Consider the following 27,022-nt stretch of genomic DNA (forward strand, 5'->3'; position numbering starts at 1 on the left):
GTACCGCCTTGCCCCCATCCAGATTGCTTTTCAAAAGTTCCTGTTGCAAAATCATCCTGCCTTTGGTCACTGGTAGTGCAGTCTGCTGTCCCACTGAGATGTCACTGACACCCTTTCTAGGCCTGAGCAGCAGCCCTTTGGGAAGAGGGCAGAGAGGCCTTGCTCCTCACCTTCTGTGGGCTTTGATCAAGCCTTTGTTTGCCTCGAAGGGTGCTCAGTTGGTCCACTGGATGCTGGAGTCAGTTGGAATAACAGTCACTCTACATTGCACTGCATCATCTCTCAGAAGCTGCTTAAAAAAAGATTAGTTGCCAGTGAGGTTTGTTCTGGAAATCCTGTAGTTAATAAAAGTAAAAGAAGTTCACAAAGGAGGTTTCACAGAATAAATGCAAAGCAAACCCCTGTGACAGTGACTTCGCTGGCCTGAAGGGACTACGTTTCAGCTAGTTTGAAAAAACACGGTCAAAATTACTCCTACCTTAAATAGATTCAGTAACTTTTTTGTTTTGATTGGACGTGCTTTTTTTCTCCACCACAGGTATTATTTTCTTAAAGTCAGTTATGGATCCAGCGTGTAATTTTAAAAATAGTGCAAGTTCCAAGGGTAAACCAGGCTGTGCAGAGCCCTTGTCTCAGGGTGATCACACGCCTCATTTTCAAGCACAGCCTGTGTGAACATTAAACTTCATCAGTTGCCTCTTCAGCAGCCGGCTTAAAAATGATGCAGAGGAGTGGAAAAGCAAAGATATTATCAAGCTGCATGTCCTAAAATGTATCCTGGGAGCTGTGTTCTATGTAGAAGATCCGTTTGGCTATTTAAAGTCACTGAGACTTTCTAGTCCCTGAAGATGATCTTTTAGGTTTGCAGAGTTGGTTACTCTGCAAATTGCCAATTTTTATTTTTTTATTTTTTAATATGCGAGATGTAAGTAAGTCAGAATGAGCTAATTTAGCCGATGGAATTTTATAAGAAATGTATGAATGCTGTGGGTTTCCCTTCCTCACCCCCTCCAGCAGAAACATAATTTGCAGAAACGAAAACAGTCTCTGGCTGGCTTTAGGGTTTTCTCAAAAATAGAAACAGTAGGGTTTGTCTGGCTGGGCCAGTTTCCTCGCCACACACCTGGTGTATATCACTTTAAAAAATACATTATGCCTCATTAAATTACAATTAAATGAAATCATGATCATTTGTTTTTCTGGAAGGAAGATGTTTTGCATATTGAAAGCCTAATTTGTTGCAGGTGACAAAAAGGCTGAACAGATTATTTAATATCACTTTATTTTTTATAATGTTGCTCACTGGTTAGTTTGTGTATACTTCAGTAGCTCAGAATTATATTATTGTAAACGTTATTGCTCTCAAGACACTTTATTTTATTGTCCTTCCCTATCACTCAGCTATCTGCTGCTGCTGTTTACTGGCATTGTTGTTTATCTTCAGTTGCAGGAGGACATGAGATTTTTCCCTCATGAGTCAGTTTTCTTATTAGCTCTCCTGCTGTTTACATGGTTCCTAAGCTGCCAAAGCACTTAGAGGAGCTGCAGAAAAACCCTCTTGGCAGCCAGGTTTCCTACCTGCCTGGAGCAGGGCACAGGGAGCAGGGCTTGCCCCTGCCAGGAGCTGCTGTGTCGCGGTGCTGGGGGAAGCAGCAAGTTACCCCCTGGAGCAGGTGCCTGCCTTAGGAGGTGAGGCTCCCAGCCTGCTGATGGAACAGCAGTGCTGCAAAATACTGCTGCATCCCTGTAGCAGGTCAGGATGAGACCTTAGTGGAAGCAAGAGTGCAGGCACCAAATCTACCCCATGAGAAGATGTTTGTGGTGATAAATCAGAGCCTTCGAACACAAGGGTTGGTATCTCAGACAGGGAGATACCTCTTAGTGCCTGAGATACCTCTTAGTGCCATGACCAAGCCACTTGTACCTGTGAGCCTCTGATTTGCATACAGAGTCAATGACTGCATGGAAAAGTAATTGCTGGCATGCTTTCACATATGTTTCTGCTCTCCATTTTTGAAATTGGACCATAAATTTACTGAGGCTGAAATGGGAGGTAGAAAAAACTGTCTTAGGGTCAGCTCCAGTAGCTTTCAGGTCCCTTTCTTTTATACTAAACTCACTAATTTTTGAAGTTGAGCTTTTCTTTTAAGAAGGAGTTTTATATATATCCTTTCAAAGACACAGGGAATTAGGAATTTAGAGAATTGGTGGAACCAGTATTTCATTTATTTACTGCATTTGAAGAATTTTTCACTGACTTTAGGGGAAAATTTTAATAAGGACTTGCATCAATCTTGGAATCATGCAGGTTGTGGCACCAAGCTCCTGTATGTCCTTTTTTGGTTAATCTTCCCCAGCCTATGAGCCTGTCAAACTTTGGAAAGCTTTTCAAAATGTCCTTAGCTTCTCTGAGGGGTGGTAAACTCTGAGGAAGAAGCCAAGTACAAGCATGCAGTTGTGTCGAGGTCACACAAAATACCAGAGGACAGCCCAGCACTGCAACTTCTTCAAACTTTTTCCCAGTGCAGACGTTTTTCATCAGCCAACTTCTCTCTCCCATCCCACTTCTGAGTGGAGCTCACCATGGTTCCATTCCCAGCTCCAGTCCTTCTGGTACCCACACTGATAGTTGTGGAAAAATGTAATTGGGAGTGTCTTAGCTTGATCATGTAGATGAGGAGCTGAAAAGATGGAGCCTACCTTCAGGCTGTGTGTGGAGCTTGCTTTCAGCACTTGTGGTATAAACTCTGCTGAAGCAGAGGTTTCACGTGTGTATTTTAGTGTAGGTGTTTAATAGCAGATAAATGCAGGTACAGATACGTCCTTTGCTGGTCAGTTGGTTTTGTCAGGAAGACTGGTAAATAAGATCAGTATATTCTAAAGATGTTGGCATTTGGTTAATTGGCCAACTGTAATGGGAGGGCTTTTACGAAGGCTTTTTGAAGGAGACTCTGATATGAAAGAAAATAAATGAGAACTAAATATTATGGGGCTTGGAATATGTGGTTGCTTTCTAGTAACATTTTTCTGACAAGAAAGGAGAAAGCCTTGCCTGTCCTTGGGAATCAGCTTGCCTGGGTCCTGGCTGTGAAGTAACTGCAAAACACTGGTGTCAACAGCCACAGCGGGGCCGTGTCGGGGCCTGTGGGGTCCCTGTGCACGCTCCTGCTGAACTGCTCCTCTCCCAGACCAGGCCAAGATGAGCCCTCCCAGCTTGGACTGGGATTTCACATGGCTTTTGTGGCCGGCATTCCTGGGAGCAGCGGTGCAGACAGCCTCCAGGTTGTGACAGGAGGGAAGCAGGAACAGTGTCAGATGGCTCAGGGAAGCATACTGGCAGAATAGCCTTTTGAAATAATGAGCACATAGCCTCGCATATTAACGTAAGATATCATTTTGATATCATAATTATATGTTATGTTAAGATGCAAACAGTCTCTATGAGCAGAAATGCTCCCTCTCTGCTTCCTTGCATACCAGTACATTAAAACAGGTATAGTTCAGGAATTTGCTGTTCCTGCTATTTGGAATGAAGTCCCAGTTTGTGAAGTGTTGGATATGAGGGAGTGCCTGGGGGAAGCTGGTGGCACACACTGTGTCCTTGACAGTTTCTGTAGGCCCTGATCCAGACTTGTGTGCTATGCTTTAACTTTTCGATAATCCATGGAACTATTGAGTGCGAGTGCGTGCACTTATGCATAAATTTAATCCCATCATTAGATTTAAGCCTCTTCTAATAACATTTCCATCTCTCAAATTTTTTTTTTCCCCTCTTTATTTTTTGGAAATGCTGTGTTGTGGCTTTTGCAAAAACTACATTAATATGGTGTTCATTCACAGTTGCAATGTGAAGCCTGTGGTATTTTCAAATGAGGCATGAAAGAATGGGTTAAATCCCTAAAGCTAGATTCTCAGGTTTTATTATTGCTTCATTTTTCTCCTTTCAGAAATGACTGTCCAAACTGAAATGAGCGGACTGTAACATCAAAACCCAGCCAAACATTTTTCTTTATAAACCTCCTGCACTGTTTAAATGTCGAAACTAAATTTACCAACCTTGGCAGATTTGTCAAAGATGAACAGGATTGCCAAGTGTTCCCAGCTTCAAGTAAAAAGAGAAAGAGAGAGAGAGATCTAACAGCTCCTAAAATATTTGCAGCAAGCACCTGGTGATAACTGCAATTTCTTCTAACCAGTGCACCTACCTTCCTATCCAGCATCTCCATACTAAGAAGCTTATTACAGTGCCAGAATAGGACAGTCCCAAAATAAACCCCAGCCCCCAGAAGACAAACACTTTCCTACAAAATATCCCCTCAGGGAGAGCCCATGAGATTCTGATGTAGATTGTCAGTATTGCAACCCAGCTGGTTACACTAAACAAATTTTTAAAAACCAGAGAAACCCATCAACACATGACTGGCTTTTTTTTCTTTTCCTTTTTTTTTTTTTTTTTTCTAAACCAGGGTTTGTTGTCAGAGATCCTGCGTAAAGAAGAAGACCCTAGGACAGCTTCCCAGTCCCTCCTGGTAAACTTAAGGGCAATGCAGAATTTCCTCAACTTGCCTGACTCGGAGCGGGATCGTATCTATCAGGATGAGAGAGAGAGAAGTATGAACCCAAATGTGAGCATGGTGTCTTCAGCTGCCAGCAGCCCAAGCTCCTCCAGAACACCCCAGGTAAGATGCACTCCCTTGTTACCTGTTTATCGTGTGGTTTATTCCAGGGAAGGAGTTTCTTTCCACCCTTCTCCTGTCTGTTGCTCCCCTTGCCCAGATGAATTGTGGAAAATCTTTTGTAAGGTTTTGGAGTGGCTGTTAAGAGACATTTAGTGGATTTCAGCAAGACACTGTGATGATTGTTGTAGCTCTAATCAGTGCCATAAATGCAAGAGTATGTAACATTAGTGCCTGAAAGAGTACATGTGGGCATTACATACAGGCTGTTGATACATATCCATTAAATGACTATTATAGAATATATTACAGAAAAACAGTGCATGTAGCTTTTTAGCTGTGTCCATTACCTTCTTCAGAACACAGAGGAAATTTCTGGGCTTCTGGTTCATATATCTTGCAATAAAAAGTGTCTAGTGAACAGAGGTCGATAGTGTATTAGATAGAAGTTGTTAGAAAACACTGTGCTCCATATTTTGCATAGGAAATCAGTCCTTGAGTTAGAGGTTTTTACGAGTAAATGTTTGAGGTACAGAAAGTGGGGATGGACAGGGTGCTGGGAAGGAAGATGTTGCTTTAGAGTTCCCAAGCAGCTGTTATCTCATTGACTGAACTGCATGTGTCTATTAAGGTGCTGTTGCCGCCCACTCTTCCCTGGGTAGGTTGTTCCTTTGCACTAAGAAAGAGCATCCACATACTACACTGTAGTAGTCATCCCCCTGTGTACTAGGCTGATGCAGTCCCAGATGTTTACTCTGGAAAGTGAGGGTGCTTGCACAGGGCTGATGATGAACTCCTGTCATGAGATTTGCCTGACTTGAGTCTGAACTTTCTAACAATGCAGTCATGATGGGTCAGTTCTAGCACTTTTCTGATCTTTAGTAAATGGGCCCGTGTAACCCTTTGAATAATAGCAATGAGCACTTCTCATTGAATTCTGCAGTCACAGCTGCTAAAAGTAAGCAAGCAAGCAAGCACTGCTGGGGGGAGTGAAGTTTTACATTCAAACTGACCATCCTTAGGGAAGGTGCGTTGATTTTGTAGAAACTGTTGAGGTTGTTCAGTTTAACCCAGACATGCAGGTGCACTTCACTGCAATAAATGATGAAAAGAACTGTTTACACTGAAAGCAAGCTTCTCCTGCCAACCCAAATTTGACACTGAATTTTCATTACATGGGAAACTCATTGTATGTTCCTTACCTTTTTTAGTTACCTTCAAGTGAAAATAAAAATCGATAGGGATTTTAATAATGGGTACACTATTTCACTATTTAAATAGTGTACCCACTTTCTGCATTGGTATTGATTCATTAAAGAATTAGCTTACTACTGGTTATATTTAATGCAATACGTTTTGCACTAGAATCAAGCACTGAAAGGAAATTGAGAGTTTAGATGTGATGCGGTGAGAATAAAAATTGTATCTCTCGCCCCATTTCATTCCTGTGTTGAAATATGCCATTTTCTCGTGCTCTAGCCACAGCTAGAACATAATTTAAAATAAAGGAAATTTTGCCTGCCTTGGTAAGAGCTAAATGTTGCTATGCTAGAAAACTGTACTCTAGAAGTATAAACCAGCCCATACTTGCCTTATTTCAGCTTAAAGAATCCAATAGAATATTGTGAGGTTTTTGATGAGCAAAAGCAGCACACAAAGGTTTGTGTACCCAGTGCTCGCCTTGTGCCCGCTTGATAATGTTTCCCCAGCCCTCAGAGGGCCAGCATCAGTCAGCACAGGTGCTGTTTTGACAACTTGGACACCTCTGCAAATGAGGCTCTTCCCAGCTCCTGGGCAGGCAGCACGGCTACTGCGCTTCCCCATATGCCTGGTATTAGTTCTGACGAGACAAATGCCGTCCTCACAGGCAGCGCGGCGATTCCTGGCATCGTCAGCTCCCCAGGCAGCTCTCTTACCTACCCTGGAGCGGGGTGCTTTGGGGCAGCAGTGGTAGGAGCTGTACCAGCCTTGCAGGAACTGTGTTAGTGTGCCAGAGAAGGTGATGGAAGGGCAATTGGAAACATGGTTTCCATAGATACCAATATCCTGCGGCAATGCTTTTGGGATTGAGTGTGCTGGGTAGCAGAGGAATGGCAGATACCTGTGGAAATGCTTGTGCTGGGGCTGTCATGCAGGCAGGTATAAGGGCATGCAGAGTAACCCAGCTCAACTCTCCCTGACTCTGAGGCAGCCCCAAAGCCACCCTTTTGTGATACCCCTGTCTCAGGACCTGCCTCAAGGTGAGAATGGCAGATTGATCCAGAAAATGGGGTACAGTTGCTGTGAGGAAAATGCTCTGAGCTGTTGGGGGTTGTTGTGGTCACACAGAGCCCCAGCAGTAAGGGGCTGGGTTGCAGTGCTCTGGCACTGTGGGTGCAAACACTTTTTTTTTTCCTCCCACTGTTTGCAACAAGATGTTTCAATAGTGGTGAACTCCTTCTTAGTATCAAGACCAATTTTGAATCTAGGCCTTTAACATGAAATACTTTATTTTAGTGACTGTGATACTTTCAGTTGGTACTTGCCCCTCCTATTTCAGTGATTAAATAAAAAATGGTGCAGCTTTCAGAGTGTGCAGGGTAGGCCTTTTTCTGATGTGTGGCTGTGGACCTAGAAGTGTGGGAGACCCACGCAGGATGGAGTTATACTGTAAATCTTTCTTTTACATGCTAATTTTGTTCTTTTCAGGATCTCAGACATCCATAACAGCCTTTGAGGCCATTGTGACCTCGGCTGCTGTGCTAGCCAAAGGCTCCAGTGCCTGGGAAGACTTTTTTATACCTGACAAATCTCCATTAAATCAGTCCTGACAGACTTGGACAGTCCTTTTCCTTTCCATGAACTCTTTGTTGTTTTCTTACATTTCCCACAATGGCCCTAGCTCTCATCTATCTGTAAACATTGAATTTCAGGGCGGGGTGTCCCTGTTGGTCCCTGTGTTGGACTGTACCCAGCTCATGGCCTGTGGATGGCAGTGGTTTAGCCTGGGCCTCCCAGGGCATGGTGGTCATGCTCTGCTCCAGCTGCTGTCCAGCTGCCTCTGCCTGCACACGGGGCTGGCCTTAGGGAGCAGGAAAATCTTACGCCCTTTCTGCATGTGTCCTGCCTATGACAGGAGAGGAACAAGCCTAGAGCAGTGCCTGCTGAGCCCGGAAGGGGAGAAGATTCAGGCTTTATCTGGAAGTGATAAGGAAGAGGATTAGTCAAGAGTGTTGTCTTGATTGGATTTTGGCTCCATTATTAATGTGGCCTTGGTACAAAAGAGAGGTTAGGAAGAGGAAGATTTGGAGAGTTAACAAAACAGTAAAAGAAGTTCAGAAGGTTTGGTTTTGCCTAGTTAACGTTCCCATTAACAAATAAACATTTGGGCATGTCTGCCTAGTTAAAAATTAACATTAGATGTACTCTAGCAGACTTCAACTCTGACACAAAAACAGGATCCATCTGAAAAGGTTCATAATTGGACCAAATATGAGTGTCACTGGGGTGTATGGGTGGTTTGGATCTATTGGGAAGTGCGAGCTTTGCCATTTAGGTTGTGTTCTTTCCTAAGAGCTTTACGTCTCAAGACAAAACGAAGATTTTATATCAGTAACCCATATTTCCCTTAAAAGGTGTAAGGGGTGCAGTGATCAGCCCTGGTATCTCTCCTCTTTGAGCTTGGGAAAGTAAATGAGATCTGTCTCCAAGGGGCATCTGGTGCTGGGAGCACTCAAGAGAGCATCACAGTGCCCTCACTCCCTCACCAGCCAGTGCATTCTGCGGATCCCCAGTCCAAGGGGCTTTAAAATTAACATCCTGTAGCAGTCTTCTGAACCATGTTGATAGAAGCCTTGTAGGGGTGTCCAGCCCAGGGAAAGTACTGGCAGTGTCTGTTATTGTCCTTCATTTGTCATAGAAGCTGATGGGAAATCATTCAATTAAAAGGAGTGCAGTGGAATACACAAAATCTCAATATGAGTTTAGGAGAGTGAGGGCAGCACATCAAAGGCATGCCAAAGCCCAGCTTTATGAAATGATTTTTTTTTTTCATTTCCACTGATTTCCTAGGTGAAATTAGGTGACTGTCTGGCTAGCATAATGATGATAAGGCTGGGAAACCATACATACTCAAGTGACATACGTATAGTTTTAATAAAGGATGAGGGAGACTTGAGAGAGTACATTAAATTGAGTAATTTATTATTTAGAGACCTCTACCCATTTACTCATTTTTTCTGGGAGAATTGGCTCTTCCTCCAAGGTGTAGGCCACTTTTAGAGAGGGGGGGAGAAGGTAGAGCCTGATGGCTGTGCTGCAGTAGCTGGCTGGCAAAGCCAATGTCAGCGCCTGCCTGCAGCCCAGTGCCCCAGCTACCTATCCTGTTGTTGAGCTGCTCAATAAACATGCTGGGAGAAGGAGAGGGGGAGAGTTGACAGGGCCTTGCATGTCCTATAGGAATGCACTGCAATTATTTCCAATCACAATTAACCTGATTAGAATAATGGACAGGAAGTGTCCCTCTGTAGCTAATGCAGTTTGGCATCAGCTGACTGAAATCCTTTGATAATTTCTGCACAGATGGCTGGGCTGAAAGCAGCACTTTTTTAATTATTATTTTCATGGTCTCTTGGTAGGCCAAAACCTCGACACCAACAACAGACCTCCCCATTAAGGCGGACAGTGCCAACGTCAACATCACAGCTGCCATTTATGATGAGATCCAACAGGAGATGAAAAGGGCCAAGGTATCTCAAGCTCTGTTTGCCAAAGTGGCTGCCAATAAAAGTCAGGTGAGTGGTATAGAGGATTTCATTGTTGTGGGGCTTTCTGGGGTTTTGTTTTTAAAGCAAACTCTGGGGTTGGGACTAGATCCATCTCTTCCTCCCACCAATAAAATTACATCTGTTCCTACAATAATAATAATTTTCATCTCTGGGGAACCTGTCATGTTTGGCTTTTGCCTGCTTAAGTGGTTTCCTTTTCCCTTTTAAAGGAGGCTGAGGAAAGGGTCAGCTCACAGCCAAGCTTTTTCTCCCCTTTTGTACAAACATGTATGTCTTTTCCCACGTGTGATATATAACTTACACTTCTGCTAGAAGGACAGGGAACTTCCAAAATGGTGGTATCCTGCTCATGCAGCAGGTAAGGAAATTGCTTTCTTAAGTGGCTAACTGAGGGAAGGCAATGGGAAACGGCGTATTAGGCAGGTGTTTCCTTTTTAGCATGTTCTATGTGCTGCATATGGTATTGCCATGTGAATAATTCACATTGGATCCAATCATTTTTACAAAAAGCCATGAGAAAGCACTGCAGTGAGTTATCCTGGATTCATTTCTACCTTGGGTGTAAAAAATACATGTGGGCAAACCTAGGCTGGGGTGAAATTCTTGAAGAGAATCCATTAATTTAAAAATTTCATCCAACTCTTTAAAAAAATATAATTCACCAGAAGGGATTTTGTGGAAAGGAGGACAGACAGAGTTCTTTGAAGGGCAGCAAGTGGATTGGAGATTGTTGGAAGGAATTGTTTACTCAGTGAAAAGAGCTGCTTCTGATCCTGGGTGAAATTATTCAGTTGTGCTAGGAGAGGGCATCAATATGCACACAAAAATGCACAAATGTGCATGTGACAGTGAGAGAGTGGGATAGGAGTATCTAGGTGCATGCACTCTGAAAAACACACACTTTCCCCTGTGCAGGGAAACAACATTATAGTCATTAAAATAGATGTAAAATAAGCAATTGAAAGGTGTAAAAACAAAGCATCAAAGGCTATCAAAACACATGGGAAAGCCTCGTCCTTGTTACAGGTATTTGTGCCCTGACACATGGAGATCTGATTAATCATTAATTTTCTTTGCCTTTTGCTTTCTCTTGTCAGGGTACAGGGGTTACAGTCCCTCTACCCCCCAAACCAAATCCCAGGCTCACTATGAAATACATAAAAGGAAAATACCATGGAACCCTCTTAAACTGTTAAATGCATAAAAATCTCATGTACCACATGGCAAAATATAATGAGAACTGGAGCTGTTAAACGAATAAAGCTGTTAAAAGCATAATGCCACTTGGCACAACTACTGTGCATTTAACGGTTTTCCACTGTGTAATAAATGACATATGTGGTAAACGTGCAGTAAATATAAAAACTGCACAATTGATTTTGCAAACGTGCCCCTTATTCTTTACTCCATGCAGATATCAAAGTTCCACCCAGAATCCGGACTGGACAGCTTTTAATAAGGAGTGTTTAACACAGACTGAATGCCAGCTTCTCTGAGGTTTGCCTTAAAATTGCCTGCAAGCTTCCTGTCATTATACCCAGAGGCTTCTTGAAATAGAGAGGGACTGAACCACCCAACAATAATTTGGGTGGCTCACCAGCTTTGGTCTGTGCCAGCTTGAGTGCACTTCTCTGGCAGCATTGCACACCAGCGCCAAAACAAAAATAAGATCCGTAGTCTTTCACGTGGAAAAAAAGCAGGGCAGATTTTGAACACCAGATGCAAAAGGTTAAGAACAGGATCCACAAATGTTATTGTTTAAAACAAAGTTACTGCACATAAAGGTTTTGTTTCTTCAGCAGCAGCGAATAAAGAAGCGTTTCTGAGGCTGATGTTTCTTTTGTTTCACAGCCTTGCCAAAGCAGTACTGGCTCCCTGGGATGGCCCAGCATTCGCCTTGCTGAGATGTCATAGCGCTCTGCTGGAGCATGAAAGTAGTTTATGGGGGCACTGGAAGGCAGGGACAGAGAAGCCACAGCCAAGAACCACAGTGGTACAGGGCCTCCCCCTGCTTCAAAGCCCACCTGTGTGCCTGCCCCTGGCCTGGCTTGGTGTGCCTGTGGTGTCCCGCCTCTGGCTGGGGAATTCTGTGGCCCGGAGCAGTGCCAAAAGCAAGGACACAGCTGCTTGCATAGGGGAGAGCCAGTGTCATGGTCAGCGTGTTGCCCTAGGTCTAGCTTGTGTGTAAACCAGCAGCTGGGTGTCCCCAGTGCTTGGCACAGACCAGCTGTGCCAGTTGTGGGCATTTCTGGTGAAAATGATGCTGATTCCAGCAGCTGAGTTACATGGTGGGAAGCACTCATTGAAAACTGCCCATGTTTGCAGAAGAGAGAGTTTGAAAGGGGGGAAAAAAGAACTAGTCTGAGGCTTTGCTTGGACTTTCCGCCAAGGTTCGTTCACTTGCCATTCTCCACAGGCCTGGCTTGTGTTGCATTGGCTTCCTCCTATTATTCCCTCACCCCAGACTACTGAGAGGCTTCCAGTTTGCTAACAAGGCATGCGTTATGTTGGGCGCTGCTGTTCTGTCAACAGCAATCCACGGTGCTGTGAGATCTTCACAGTTTTAGCAGGCAGTGAATCTCCGAGAGGGATGTTTTGACATTTTATACACAGGGCTGTATGTCATGTACCCGAGAGAACATCCAGAGGCAACGGAGGCCTCATTTCCTCCTCTGTCTCCGTACAGGAAGAGTGTTACCCACTGAGAACAGTTATTGCAAGTGGCATCATCTGCTGGTGGAGTTAATTGACCTCTAATTTAACAAGTAACCATCTTCATTCTTAAGTCATGGCAGAGTCTCAGCAACTAAAGAGCAGGGCAGTTTCTAGAAACTGAGGCTGCAAATCACAGAGCTCACAGGTCAATATAAATGCAAGTTTCAGGGCCTCATGGAGGTACCAAGGTAGTATGGTGAGAATTCTTTAAGGGAATCCACCTTCATAAAGATTTCAAGCCATTTAATTTAGACATTGACTTTTTCATCACTTATTTACCTTAATAAGCATTTTTTTCCTTGCAACTTACATCTAGGTATGTTTAGCCTTTGTGAAGTGCTGTGCATCCCTTTGAATTTTTGAAGCCAGCAGGAGCTGAGAGCTCAGTGCCCTCACAACACAGCCTCCAAAGCTGCCCTCCTGTTTTAGTTGCCAGCTGATAGTGATATACCTGGTGGACAGCAGGATTATCTGGGGATACTGCCTGCTAGTGCCCTTTTTAGTGGCTAAACGTGGGACCTGTATTAGCACATTGGGAATGTTTCTGAGTGTGTCTGGAACACAAGGATTTGGTTTCCAGTCTACACTTTGGGCTCCCCTGGTTATATTTAATTCGCAAGAAGACAGGTTTCTGGTGTGCTGTTTCAGAGAGGTTTGGTCGGCCTGTGTGTGTGCAGAGCTGGGCAGAGGGACAGGCAGAGACTTTGGCCTTGGATTACTGCAAGTTTGGACTGTTGGTCTTTAAAATGGGTTTCTACATTCAGTTCTGCAAATGCTCTACAGTACAACTCCAGGAAAACCATTTCCACCATGATTGTGTGGTTGCACTGCACTAATGCTGAGCAGCAGCATCACCTCTTTGACCTCTGCTAGTGAGAGTCCTATCAGAGGCTGTGCTGTGCTCAGCAGACATTGTTTTTCTTAGTCTTTGCAAAATGAGTTTAGGAATGTAGTTCTGTTCATAATAAACAGTCACTATCAAAATAAATAGTGGGCACAGCTGGCTGGAGCCCTTGTTGACAGTCTGAGGGAGGGCAGAGTTTGTATGAACATGGAGATCAGACTTCCCACAGTTCTCCCAGGGCAAGAGACTCTTCTTAATCAGCCTGGGGTGGTATGGGGAAGCAGGGTTCCTGTTGCTGGGGATCAGCCCTGGGAAGGGCAAATGGAACCTTCACCAGTCCAGTGAAAACAAAATGTATAGCCTTGAAACTGAAATTCTTTTCAAGGGACTGGAGTTTGTTCCAGTTGCACCACAGTAAAGCAAGAGAGACCCCTTGGAGCAACATCTGAAAAAATGTTAAGCTACTAAAGCTCGGTCTCTGGGTTGTATCTTTACCATGTTGAAAAGTAAGCAAACAAATGATAAGCTTGAGGAGGGTTTGAGTTTGGGGGTAGAAAAGCCCTTCAGCTGAGGCCTTTCAGGTAAAAAAACCCCCAGGCCTATGTATGGAAATCACTATGACAGTTCCTTGCCTTTCCTCTGACTTTTCTTTTTCACGTCAAGATCCCTGCCTCATTGCCAGTTCTCTGGCCCAGGAGGGTGTTAGCCCACAGTAGGATCTCACACTAGGTGGGATTCAATACCATGGCCACCTTCCCATGTCCTTACCTCCTTCTTGCCCTCCAAGAAGGAAGTACAGGCACTGCAAGAGGAATGAGCAGTGTCACTCTGAGGAAGGATTAGCGCTAGAAACCCTTAATTTCATCCTTCCCTCTCTCCTTCCCAGCTTACATTCCCTTGTATTCATTTGATAGGATGGGATGCCTTCTCTCTCCCTTTTAGCTTATAATAGGTGTTTTCTGTGGCCTTAAACTAATTAGCTTCCAGTGATGATGAACAGCAGCTAGAAAAACCAGCTGGTGGTGAAGATGTGTAGTGTATATAGTGTGTGTGTGTATAGGGCACTTCTTACAGCCTTTATGATGCTTTGAATCTCTACATCTGGGGCATATCTGCTGTGCTGATATTTCGATGTTCTTGTCACATATGGAGGAAATACAGAAAGATATTTCTCTCCTTGACTGAACTTAGAATTTCTTTGAAGTACCTTTGGACTAGAGCTCATTTTTTACAGACTTGTATATGCAGTCACAGCATGACCCCCATCCAGGACAAGAGAAGTGGGCCCATATGAACCTCACGGGGTTTGACAAGGCCAAGTGCAATGTCCTGCACCTGGGTCAGCCCCAGTATCAGCAAAAGCTGAGGGATTAAAGGATTGAGAACAGCCCTGCTGGGAAAGACTTGGGGATGCTGGTGGATGAAAAGCTGGACAAGAGCTGTCAAAGGGTGCTCTTAGCCCAAAAGGCCAACTCTCTCCTGGGCTGCAGCCAAAGCAGTGTGACCAGACCAGCAGGTTGAGAAAGGTGATTCTGACCCTCTACTCTGCTCTGGTGAGACCCCACCTGGAGTGCTGTATCCAGCTCTGGGGTCCCCTGTCCAGGAAGGACTTCAATCTGTTGAGGCAATTCCAGAGGGGGCCACAAAAACGATCAAAATGCTGAAGCACCTCTCCTGTGAAGTCAGGCACAGAGAGTTCAGCCTGGAAAAGAGAAGGGTCCAGGGAGCCTTCATTGCAGCCTTTCAGTCCTTAAATTTGGCTTATTTAGCAGAGTTTGTGTGACAGGGCAAGGGGTAATAGTTTGAAACTAAAATAGGGTAAATTCAGACTAGATATGTAAGGAAGAAACTTTTTACAATGAGGGTGGTGAAACACTGGAACAGGCTGCCCACAGAAATGGCAGATGCCCCATCCCTTGAAACATTCAGGTTGCTCAGAGTCCAGCCTGATCTATTGAAGATGTCCCTGCTCATTGCAGGGGGTTGGACTAGAGACCTTTAAAGGTCTTTTCCAACCTAAACTATTCTGTGATTCTGTGACAGCATCTGCAGCAGTGCATTGGCCTCTCAACAGCTGAATGAATAAGGGACATTGTAGAGCTGGGGCTTTTCTCATGAAGTCCTTGGCAGATCTGGGAGCTGATGGTGGGCTGCTTGCCCTAACCACAAGCCCACACTTCCTCTCTAGTGTGGGGAGAAGCTAGTCTGAACTTGGAATGCTGGAAATATCCTCAGTGCACAGCATCCTTCCCTCTGAGGCCAAGAGCTGTAAGCAGACTTGGCATTTCCATGCATCTAAGGTACTTCAGGGCTCATGTATCTCATTCTTTTTTTGTATAATTTTTGTATAATTTCATGCTTTGTGAGGCTAGTGAGAAACTGGCCTTCATGAAAGTGTTTTGCATTTTGCCTTGAATTTTCTGGGGAGGAAAAGTACCAAGCATTTCAGAAAATCCAGACTGTTGAGTGATTAACCTTGAACTGTATCAAAATGCTCCCAGTAAAGCTTCTCAGGTTCAGTCCCCCTCCCCCGGCCCTCATCAAGAATTCATTGAAGCCATGACAGAACTCTCCATTACAGTTAGTCTTTTATCCATTTCAGCTTTCTTGATTAGGTTATCTTGAATCATTAGGGGGTTTATTTATTTTAATAGACACTTATTGGATTCATGGTAAGAGAGTTTGGCGACTAAGGTACAAGAGCTGCATATTACCGAGCTAATTTCACACTGTAGGGTCCCAAACTGAGCAGAGAGAAGAGATGCTGAGGAAGTTTGTCCAGAGGACTCTGTGATCCCATGTGGGAAGGGAGCCTTCTCTAGAGAATGCAGCATTTCTTTACTAATCTTTCAAGACTTGCGTCAATCATTGCTGCTTTTTTTTATTTTGTCACATATGTTGACATTTTCTGCACTGATGATGTGGGTGAGGAAATGGCCTTTTACATTTATTTTTGAGATTTATTCCTGAATCACTCTTACTAAAAACTCTTCATTTGCCTACTCATGCTTTCACTGGAGACCCTAGAAAATGTCAGTGAAGAAAACTAACTGTATTGTTGTTATTATTATTATAATTGTTATTATTATTGTTATTAATTTTGATGTAAGTGCAGGGAAACACAAGGTCAGTTAAGCTGCGGGTTTATCCATGCTCAAAGCAGAACAGCTGCCTGTGACTAAGTCACTGTGGACACCCAACTGCCACCTCCTGCAGTGGCTTTTGGCAAAGTGTAAACATGGGCCTGTACCCCAGCATGACTGTGAGCCTGAACTCTTCCCATGTGCTTGCTTTGTCCTTGGTCAGAAGTTCGGTCCTTGGCAGACTGCAGGGCAGCAGATCTGCAGGAAGCAGTTTTTGGGGTCAATGTGTTTGTGCATACCTTCACTGAGTACTGGAAAAACTGACCTTACTGTAGTCTGGTACCTCTGGCTGCCAGGGCAGCCTGCCCTGCTCCAGGGTAAGCCCAGCAAAAGTGAAAGGGTCAAGCTGCTAAACAGGGCTCTGGGATGAGTGACAGAGGATATGGCTCAGGATTGCTGCACTAGCTAGCTGTCCTCGAGGGGATTTGAGGGCGCCAAGGCTCATGCTTTGGTGTTCTAAGCATGCTGTTTCTTTAACAGCATAAAAGCACAATGGGAATGGCTGGCTTTCTGCAGATTTTTGTTGTTGTTTGCTTAGCTATGTGGAAATGTATTTGATTAGAAGACAGAGAGAGAGGTTAAAAATAGGACATTAATATGATATTATTTTCTTTATCAAACAAAATGCTTAGAAAATGTTTATCTTGTCTCATGAGAACAGCAAGAATAGAGGACAGCACTTCTCTGCAGCTCTCTTTAATGAGCTAAATTGGGCTGCATTCTTGATGCCTCTAGAAGTTTTGGGGTGAAATGAAGGAAGTTCTGAGCAAAATTCCTTGTAACCACAAGCACTGGGTGTGCCTGAATGTAGAGGCAAAAGCATCCTTTAATAGTGCTGTTTTTCCTCCTCTTATTTTTAATGGAAGACATTCCCATTTGAGAACCTTAGAAGCTGACATTAAGGGCTGGATTCTGCCGCCCATATTGACACTGATGTGTGTCAAACTCTGGTAACTCTCTGGCAGCCAAGGGGGCTGTTTGTGCAGTGGAGCAAGACCTGTGATGTGCAGGGGAGGCAGGACCAGAAGCACGGTGTATTATGGGTCTGGGGAAGGGTGTGGTATTTGTTAGATTTTTCAGGATATGTTCACAGAAGTTGTATTTACTTGCAAGGCAGTGAGCTCAGATGATGTGGATGAGTGGGGGAAAAGATTGTGAGATAGTGTCTCCTTCACTTTTACTCCTTCATGCCAAAAAATTTAGCTATAGATGAAAATTCACTGTGAATGGCTGTAGCTCCAAAAATTTCTGTATGTTAGCATTTCTCAAATGAAATAATTCTCCTGGAAAGCTCTGTGTAACATACACAGACCCCAAAGAAATAAATAAAAGAAAATAAAAAAAATGTAACCAAAAAACGCCAAGTTGAGATTTTTAACAGTAAAAGGAGATTTTATATATTAATAATTCATGAGTTCTCATTGAACATGCACGAAGAAACGGTGCTATTCAATAGAGAATACTGTCATCTGTCACTGTTTTATTTGACATTTACACTTTTTTTTTTTTTTTTTTGCCTGGTACTGCAAAACTTTCTTGGATGGCGTGCTAAGATTATTTAAATAAATAATTTTTAAAAGCCGATGCAGATTTTTCATCTGTGCATGGGGAAGGGAGTTACTTGCAGCCGTAAAGAACGTGTGAGTAAGCTGCGGCATGCTGTGTTTTCCCACATATTAGTCAAAGCTATTGCCTAATAAACAGCCCCATAGATGGATAGAGAGGGTCCTGAATGAATGCTTGAATAAAGAGAGGGAAGGATAGAAAAAGATTAGTGAAAGGACAGACTTGATGCAGATAAGTGTACACATGCATGCAGTGGGTATGCGTGTGTATGTGTCGGGGTGAGCGAATAATGGCTCTTGTGAAGAAAGCTGACACAAATACATTGTGAAAATAAATATTTATAAATGGTGTTGGGGGAGATCCAGTCCCTCACAACGTGAGGGAAGACAGGGCATTTAGCACAATGACAATTCAGTTAGGCGCACCTTGCAATTTCTTGCTAATATTAGGCTCATGGAAATCTTTCTGCTCTGTAGGTTAGTTATTATTTATAAAAATCACAGAACCAGCTGATACATTCATAAGCTAATTATTGTAGCAGCTGGGTACACATGGTGCAATATGTCTGAGGCTGTGAAGTATCACAGATTTCTTGGGGCCTGCTGTGGTGGGGGTGTGCTGTTGAAGGCTAGATCCCTTAATCTGATCAGCCAAGCAAATACTTTGTGGGGAAACTGGATTAATATCTCTCTAAATACCACGGATGTGCTTCACCTTCAGAACCAGGCTCCTTTAAACGTGCCATTAGCTTATCTCCTTTGGGGAATGGAGAAGTTCTCAGGTGTCCTCAGGATGGCAGGGTCCTTGCCTGGTTCTCCCTTTGCCAGAAATTAATTTGGTTTGCTCATGTCTGCACACATGGTCACACTGCAGTCTAATCTTTTCCCTAATAGCTCCAAGGTCAGGACCTCGCATGTTGCCAGGCAAATTGAGCGCTATCCTTCTTAAAGACTAATGGCAACGAGTGCCTAGTCTGTAATGAGGCCTGTAGTGTTGCTCTAAGTGATTGTAATGAGCCCTGATTATAACGGGATAGATAAATCAAAGTGCGGCAGTCGCCATTGGGCTGCCCTGTCCAGCCCTGGGAAGGGGATGTGGCCCTGCCGAGCTGTGCTTGGTTTCTGCCAGGGCCAGGCACAGCATCCTCCCACAGACCTGCCCAGCAATGGGCTCCAGCTCCACCAGGTGCAAGGCTTGTTCTCTGTTTTCTGTTACACGATGGGTCTGCATGCTGCAGCATCCCCCAGGAGGTGTTAAACATACCTGCTTGAAACATTTTGAAAGAGTTCGGTTGAAGACTTACTCAGATCACTGAAAACAGGGAGAAACAGGAGCTGATTTTTTCTACAGATGGTTTATTTTCCGTTTCAAAAATTATTTCCTTTGTGTGGAGGAACCCCTGAGAAAACACTGCAGAGCTGGGAGATTTTCTTCCTATCTTTCTCTAAAAGAGAGAAAGTTTGGGGAGATTTCTGAGCAGTGGAAAGAGGAGAACTGAGGGTAAGGGATGTGGCCAAACCGCATTAAAATGCAGACTTCACCTGGCTGAGAGATTGTCCAAATACCAATCAAAACACTTTGAAAATATAACACAGAGGTTTTTTTCCCTAAGTAAATGATTAGATACCTTGTTTTTTCCTTGCCCCCCCACCCTCCAGACCTCCTAGTTTATTGCAAGAAAAGATCAGGTCTGCACAAATGTGGCCTCTCACTTGTAAAAACAAGGCAGTGTTGTGTTACAGATTAGTTTATAAATCCCTGGTGGCTTCACAGTTCAGTGCCTACAGCTGCTGCAGATGGGCCTGGGTTTTTGTCTCTTCGCTGTGCTGCAGCCGGCAGTTGAAGGAGAAAATGGAATGATCAGGTTATTAACATGTAGGCCGTGAGGAAGAGGCTGCACAATGAGAACAGCTGGTGTTGCTGTCTTGGCTGATGCAGCGGAGATAATCAAATCTTGCCTTTTTTGGGGGGGGTGAAGGCAGAAGACACAGTGGAGAGTAAGGCAAACAACGGCTTATGATATTATACACGGGGTTTAGAGTGCACGGTAGAAGTTGTCAATGGCTTACAAGTTGTTGCACAAAAAAGCAATACCAAAAAGCCCCCCTGTGGGCTGGTAATGAACTCAGCTGTTCAGCTTGCTCTGGTCACTGTTCAGAAAAACACAGTTTTGGCTACTTCTTGTACCAAACATTTTTAACATCGATCAAGCTATCTTTTAGGTATTGTAAGGTGCCTGTCAAAATGGTGTCAGAATGCTGAGCTGTAGTTTGAAAATGATGGGTTATAAAGCTACTAGGTAAAATATTTTGACAGGAGTCAGTAAGGCGCGTTGACAGCATCCTCGGCATTATCTTCTCATCTTCTGTCATTTGCATTGCATTTCCTGTGCAGGCACTGGAGGGGAGCCACTGTCCCCAGCCCCAAGTGGGCTGGCTGCTGGCAGGCAGGACAGGGCTGGCTGTGCCCCACGCCGGGCAGGAGCAGCAGCAGCCGCAATCCCTGGCTCACCTGCTGGGAACACCGGGTCACGCTCTGCGCACGCGGGGCTGTCCTCACCCAAGCAGCTCTTGCCCTTGGGCTCTCCTCGCCCTCGGGGTTCAGGTGGTTTCCTCTTCCTGGAGCGCTGGTGCTTTCCCCTCAGAGGTCTGAGCAGTTGGTCCCTGTGGAGAGGTCCTACAGCTCCTTACATATAGCTGTAACCTTTTAAAGGCATTTCAAACTAACCTTTAAACAAGACAGCAGAAATAAAATTTATTATTATTATGATCTGTAGTTGGGTTTAGAATTACCTCTGCCTAGTATCTTGGTATCTCTAGTTACTTCTGCAGGACCCTGTTTGCTGCTTTTGTGCTAGATACTAGAGGATTCCCTTTCTGTATGGTTGCATCTTCTCTAAGATTTTATTATTTAAAGATGTAAAATTTTAGTGGGGTTTAGAGCTGGGGGAGTCAGTGCAACATAGTGACAGCAAAACAGAAGTCTTGATAGTATATTATAGTAGACATTTGGAGTAGTGTTGAATTTCTGGTTCTGCAGCTGCAGGTTGCAGTGAGGGTTGTTTCAGCAAGTCTCAGGAGTTATGTCTCCTTTTCTCTTGCTTGGATGAAGAAATGAAGGGGCTCTGAAATGGAAGTGATGATACATCTCTGTTTCATCTTTGCTTTTCTGTGGGAAAAATATCTATATTTGAATGTTTTAAACACTGTGTGAATATGATAGGGGACAAGATGCTGTGCTTCCTGGTTTCTGCTAAGCACTGCTACTTGTTTCAGTTTCTTCAGCTTGCAGGAAATAGAATATATCATGGATTTGTTGAGATCAAAGGGCAGCTTGGGGTGGTGGGGGTTTATGTGTGAGATGAGACCAGCAAGACTTTTCAGCACAGAGCATTAAGTCTAGCTGACCTTCTGCTCACATCTGGTTCCTTGGTGCTTGGTGAATTGACTGTGCTGACCCTACCGTTGCAGGGCTGGCTCTGTGAGCTGCTGCGCTGGAAAGAAAACCCCAGCCCGGAAAACCGCACCCTTTGGGAGAACCTCTGCACCATTCGCCGCTTCCTGAACCTTCCCCAGCATGAGAGGGATGTGATCTATGAGGAGGAGTCCAGACATCACCACAGTGAGCGTATGCAGCACGTTGTCCAGCTCACACCCGAGCCTGTGCAGGTCAGAGCACCCTCTGCCTCCTCAGGGTGTCTGTGTGGGAGGACTGCGTAACAGGGGGTTTCAAGAGTGTAACATGGAGATGGGCTTGTTATGTATTGACTGAAACTGCAAAGTGCTTTCTGAAATGACCATGGTGAGCATTTTCTGAGGAATGGTCCTTCATTTCACAGCCTTCTTGGGTTTGTTTTGCTCCTCTATACATTTGTGACTAGCATGAGTTTTTGGTTTGTACACCCTTGTTCTACTCTTGTGTCAGGTATTAGTAGAATGAGAAATAAGTAGCTAGAAATATGTGTAGGGAAAACAAAGTGAAAATACTACAGACTTCTCTTTTTTGCAGTTCCAGCTTCAGTCAGAAGAGAAAATGAGCCTAATGTGTATTCCTAATAACTAGTAATGCATGTCACAGACCCAAACATCTACAGATGGTCAAGAGAGGCTCAGGAGGTATTTCTTCAGTCTAAAAAGCTGAGGCAACACCCTCCACAGCAGCCCTTTCCTTCAGCCCTCCAATTCAGCCCCTGGCACTCGGTACCACTCACCTGATGCCGGATTGTGTGACCGCTCTGGGGATTGTTTGTACAGCACATTTCTCTGATAATCTTGCAGTTCCTCCTCCCACCTTCACTCTCCCTGTTGTTTGATGGTGGATTGCACTGCTTTGCTACTCTTGCTGTGAATCTTGGCATTCAGCCTCTATTCTTTGTAATTGCTCTTGTGCTGCTGCTACCCCTGCTGCCAGCTATCTAGTCACCTTTTTCTAAAAGCGCGAGGTTTCTCTGTCTTGTTGTCCTGCCCCATCTGAAACACATAGGTCTCACTCAGAATAATTATTGCCTAGTTCAGTCCCCTTTGTCTATTCTGCTATCTACTTCTTCCTTGCTTTCCTTTGTGTCTTTGCCTGCAAGAAAAAAATCTGTTTCCTGGGGTTCAGGTTCTCAGAATGATAAAGTAGGGGAAGCTCTCTAAGTGATTCATCTTTGCAAGCTTTGTCTTCCATGTTCCAAAAAGTTTATGGGATCTTGGAAGCAAAGAGCTACAAACAGGTAAAGGGCCAAGCTAACATGTGAGAAGACAACTAGACCTGTGTAGACTTGAACATATTAACCCAGCTCTGATGCCCACAGCAAGTGGGAATATCGTCTAAGGGACAGAAAAAGTTTCCCAGGGATCTTGTGAGTGACCTTGATGGTTAGCCTACTTTCCGAAGCCTTCTGCACATCACTTTTCTGCATTCTGCAGGTTGGCTCTTGTGAGTGACACATTACACTGTGTTGGAATGCTGTGCATTTGTATTTGTCAGCAAGTTACAAAGACATGGATTAATTATTTATTACAGTCAAAATATGAAAAATGAAGAAAAATAAATGGAACCAGCTGGCAACTACATACAGCAAAACTCTGGAGACTCTGGTATGCAGTTGATACAGTAGGCTTGTGTTTTGGGGGTGCTGCGTTTTAAAGCTATGCTTGCCCATCCAAAAACCCCAGTGGGTTTTTCAGTGACACACTACCAGTGCCAGACACAGGAGGTTTGCTGTCCACCTGCTCCCTACTGTCAAAAGATACCCAAGACCAAGCAATTTTTGTGTAGTTTTTGGTCTCTGGGACTTGAATTGTTTCAAGAAGCAAGGTTTGTTTTTTGGCTTTGCTGCAAGGGTCACTATTAGGTAATTAGCCATGAAGAATCAATGACAGCAGCCAGAGATGTAAAGCTGAGGTCCTCACACTTGCAGTCATTGGAGATTTTGTGACACTTTACATAAGGGTAGGGGTCTTGGGCCCCGCTTCTGGCTGAACTCCAGGCCAAGTAATTACATTCTGCCTATCTGAAATTCCCCCTGTAGTGTCAAGTGGGAAAGCAACTCTCATTTCTTTCTCAAAGCAGTGGCGGGTGCAGAATGTCTGCCACGGTGCCTGGCTGCATTTTAGCAGGGGGTGGAAACATCCAAGAGCTGCAGTCACCGACCTACTTTGCTTTGCAGGTTTGCTGGTGAGAAGTGTGCTGTAAGTTGAGCCCTTACCTGCAGCCTTGATAGCGAAATGACAGTCCTTTGAAGAAGCTACAAGCAGCAGTGCTGTGAATAACAGCAGGCGCAGAACTGTAACACAGTTACACAGGCTCTTACCTCTGTTCTCTCTCTCTGCCTAGCCCACCTTTCTCTTTGCTCTGATGGCTTAGATGTGTGTATAGTAACTTCTGTCTGGTGCTTGAGTCTCCTGCTACTCCAGCGAAGAGAGTAGGAGAGCCTGAAAACAGCCAGTGGCTGTCCCACACTGCTGCCAGAGTTCCCAGCCACCATGACCAAACCCTCTCTGGGCTGGGAACGTCCCCCTGTCAGACTGTCATCACAAGAGGCATGACCAGGCAAAAGATAGTGGATATATTGCAGCCTTTTCCTCAGTATGGCTTCTTGGAAATGGCAAAGATATCATTGTGATGGGTTTTGTGTAGTTCAGTTGCTGCTTGCTTACAGGGCTGGGGATGCTTCAGTGAGGGAATTACCCCAAGGCTGGGTATGGTTTCTGTCTTCTAAAAGGCAGGGTGTGCTCCGTGGGGCAGTTGTGCTGTAGGAGATCAGCTGGACACGGGCTGGTTCTTCATGTTTAAGGGATTGTTGTTTCCTTTGTGAGAGGTTCTTGCCCTCACTGGTTTGATATTACTAGCCTGCACCTCACTGTTTAGCTTTAGGTTCAGGGTTTTAAAAACAAACATTTTTATTTTTCTCTCTTCCATTAGATTTTTCTTGTCAGCCGTATATTAATCCATTTAATCAATTATTTTACTGTTTCTGAAATGAATAATGTCTATAGTGGAAGCTCAGTGTTCAAAAAATTCCTCCCTGCACACTTGATTTATTTGTTATTGTGCTGAGCAGTCATAAAATGTGGGCCCTGTGGAGCTCTGTGACATGGCTGTGTTCTCTGGCAGCACTGGGTGTGACCATATGGACGTGTCGGAGTGTGGATTTTCCTTCACACGCTGGTTATGGAGCGTCCTACATGCTGCTGTGCATGCAGGGTGAACTTGCCACAGCCTCTCATTTGGTTTTTAATGAAATTGAGGTGTGCATTAAGAGGCTCTCCCTCCATTCCATGCAATGTCGTGTAATAGCAAAGTGCTGCTAAGAAGAAGAGCAGTGAGGTTGTTGCTAGCTGGGGTACCACAACAGCATCACCTCTGGATTACAGAGTGCCTGAGCCACAGGTTCCTGGAGGGTGGGAGGGTATCCTGGAAAGTATTATTACATTTTTGCCCTGTTCTCATCCTCTTCCACCACCACCACCACCAGGAGTGGGATCTGCCTGGCCTGGCCCTTAATGGTGTGCAAAGTAGTCCCTTTGCAGCAAGCAGTCCTCGTGCTTCTTCATTTAGCTCCCTGCTCTGCAGAGGTGAGGTTTCCTTGTCTTACTTTCCATCCCTTGCTAAATCCCACCATTCCCAGACTGTTTGCTGGCATCGGACCTTTCTGGAGTGTTAATGCTGACAAGTGCCTACAGCTGCTTCCCATTGCCAACCAGGGATTCTGTGTTTGTTACAGACATGCTGGGACACAGTAAATCTAATTTCTCTCCCTTCTCCCACTATTTGTCTGCTGTGTCCAAGGTGACCACTCCAGAGAGTAACCATCTTGCCTGACACTTTAATATAGTGCTAATTCGTTGTTAATTGCTGGGGCAGAGAAACCTGACTCCATTGGGAAGACCATGAAGCAGGCGGTTGTCTCTGGAGTGTCCGGGTGGATAAGCCAGTTCTCTGGAGTAATGAGCCACCACTGCAGCAAAGTACCTTCTATTCAGAGAACGTGGAAACCTTGTCTCTCATTTTCTGTAAGTTTACAGGTAGATCTGCTTCAGCTGGTAGGTCCAAACTTACTTAAAAGCAATCAAATATTGCTTTCTGATACACTGTTACTTTTGTCACTTTTAAAAAATGACATCCCTCCACCCTTTTATTTCTCAGAAGCTTTGATTTAGACAAATCTGTCAATATATAATAGTTCAGATCATAAATCATGGAGGAATATGATTTAAATGAAAGAAGGCATAGTAAAAAGCTTTATGAAAGCTCTTCTGTATTGTGTGTTCACTGCAAACATTGTCATCTCTCTTCAAAGATGCAGAAAATAACATACCACAGAAGTAAATGAAATACTAATTTTGTAATTTTGTGAGGGATAGAAGGGAACGAGTATTTTAGAATTGACAATGAAATACAAAAGAGAACATGGAGCCCTCGTAAAAATGGGTCAAGGCAAGTGGTGATGGCAGTCCAATGAAACTAATTTCATATTCTCTTTCTAGAAATAATAAAGAGGGGGATGAACACCACAGTAGTACTTCCTAATGAAATATTTGATTCTAAGTAATGTCTTGGAGTTCATGGGTCACATAATGCACAGCACGCAGATGGAAAAACCAGTGAGACTTAAAATTTCTTTTAAAATAATATTAATTAATAACACTTAGGCAATCATAGATGATGAGTGAAGCAAAACTGTTATTCCATAGGGGAACATGGTGTGCTTAATGATCTATAGGATGATGTGCACAGTGAGGTTTTGCTGTGTTTGTGTGAGTTACACCAGGGGATTTTTGCATACTGGAAATTAGGACCGAGTTGTCAGTGCAACTTGGACAAAAACTACTTTCCCAAACTGTGATAGCTCTCTGACTCTGGTCCTTACTGTTTTGAGACAAATTTTTTGTGGGGATGCTGTGCCCTGTGATTCATTCTTAATGGCTGCACCATGATAGTTTTGCTTTTTGATCATTTCTCTGCACCCAAAAGACAGACCATAGATTGATACCCACTGCTTTTTGACTCTCCAGCCCTTTAATCCATGGCTGGATGTGATGTCTGCTCAGACAGGGGTGGTCAAGACTGGTGACACAACTTGTACTCAACAAGCTCAGATGGACTTCAAGAGAAATTAGTATTGTAGGTTGTTCAGTACACTCAAAATGCTCAGAGCTTTGATTTGGGAGTGTTGCACTTAGATTATTTTTTTTCTTTGATTTAGAATTACAGAAGGAAATGTGTGTCAGAACAAGGTCTGTGAATTTTTGAGTGGAGAATATCTGTCTTCCTTAGTTACCTGGAGTTTCATTCTTTCTCTTATCAAAATTAGACAGCAGTCAATTTCAGTATCTCCTTTCAGCCTAAACTATTAAAAACCACTGAAAAAAGTCTCAAACTATGTAACTTCTGTTTCTGTGCGGTGTTAAAGCTGAAAGCAATTTGTATTGTGAATTCCACTCACGCTGCATTTATCTCTATTGTGTGTGTGACTGCTGTTGGGTGGGGGTGAAGGGACTGTCTTTAAGGCATGTGGTACATGCAAAACAAAATCTCAGGCGGCTTCTGCTTCTGAGCTGCTTTCTCATGCTTCTCCAGTACCTGTGCCCTGTAGCCAATGATGCTGCATTTTGAAACACCAGCTGTGGCTGCGTGCTCTGGTTTTCCATCCCTTTGGTGCACACCATTTTTCTGATGGGTCACAGTAGCTCAGGAGCTTTGCACAAGTTTGACAAAGGCAACAGAGGCACAAATCAGACAACAACCCCCTTAAATTTGACTCTGAAGTGTCCAACAGATCTTCTTGTGATTGATAGCTACCACAATTGCAGGGAAAGCCGCTGA

At 44.1% G+C, this 27,022-nt stretch overlaps 1 protein-coding gene across 2 annotated transcripts in view; it reads left to right on the plus strand.

Moving 5' to 3' along the window:
• The window catches only part of SATB2 (SATB homeobox 2), a 133,043-nt gene that overhangs the window by 86,877 nt on the left and 19,144 nt on the right, over nt 1-27,022 (plus strand). For both annotated transcript variants that reach the window (XM_042041127.1, XM_042041128.1), the window contains exons 8-10: nt 4,467-4,679; nt 9,293-9,448; nt 21,181-21,378. In XM_042041127.1, the coding sequence (XP_041897061.1) occupies nt 4,467-4,679; nt 9,293-9,448; nt 21,181-21,378 (567 nt within the window). The remainder of the gene's footprint in view (nt 1-4,466; nt 4,680-9,292; nt 9,449-21,180; nt 21,379-27,022) is intronic.

The sequence above is a fragment of the Corvus kubaryi genome, unplaced genomic scaffold (assembly GCF_017639235.1).
Source record: "Corvus kubaryi isolate FWS band 111438036 unplaced genomic scaffold, C.kubaryi_AGA036_p1.0 37396, whole genome shotgun sequence".
NCBI lineage: Eukaryota > Metazoa > Chordata > Aves > Passeriformes > Corvidae > Corvus > Corvus kubaryi.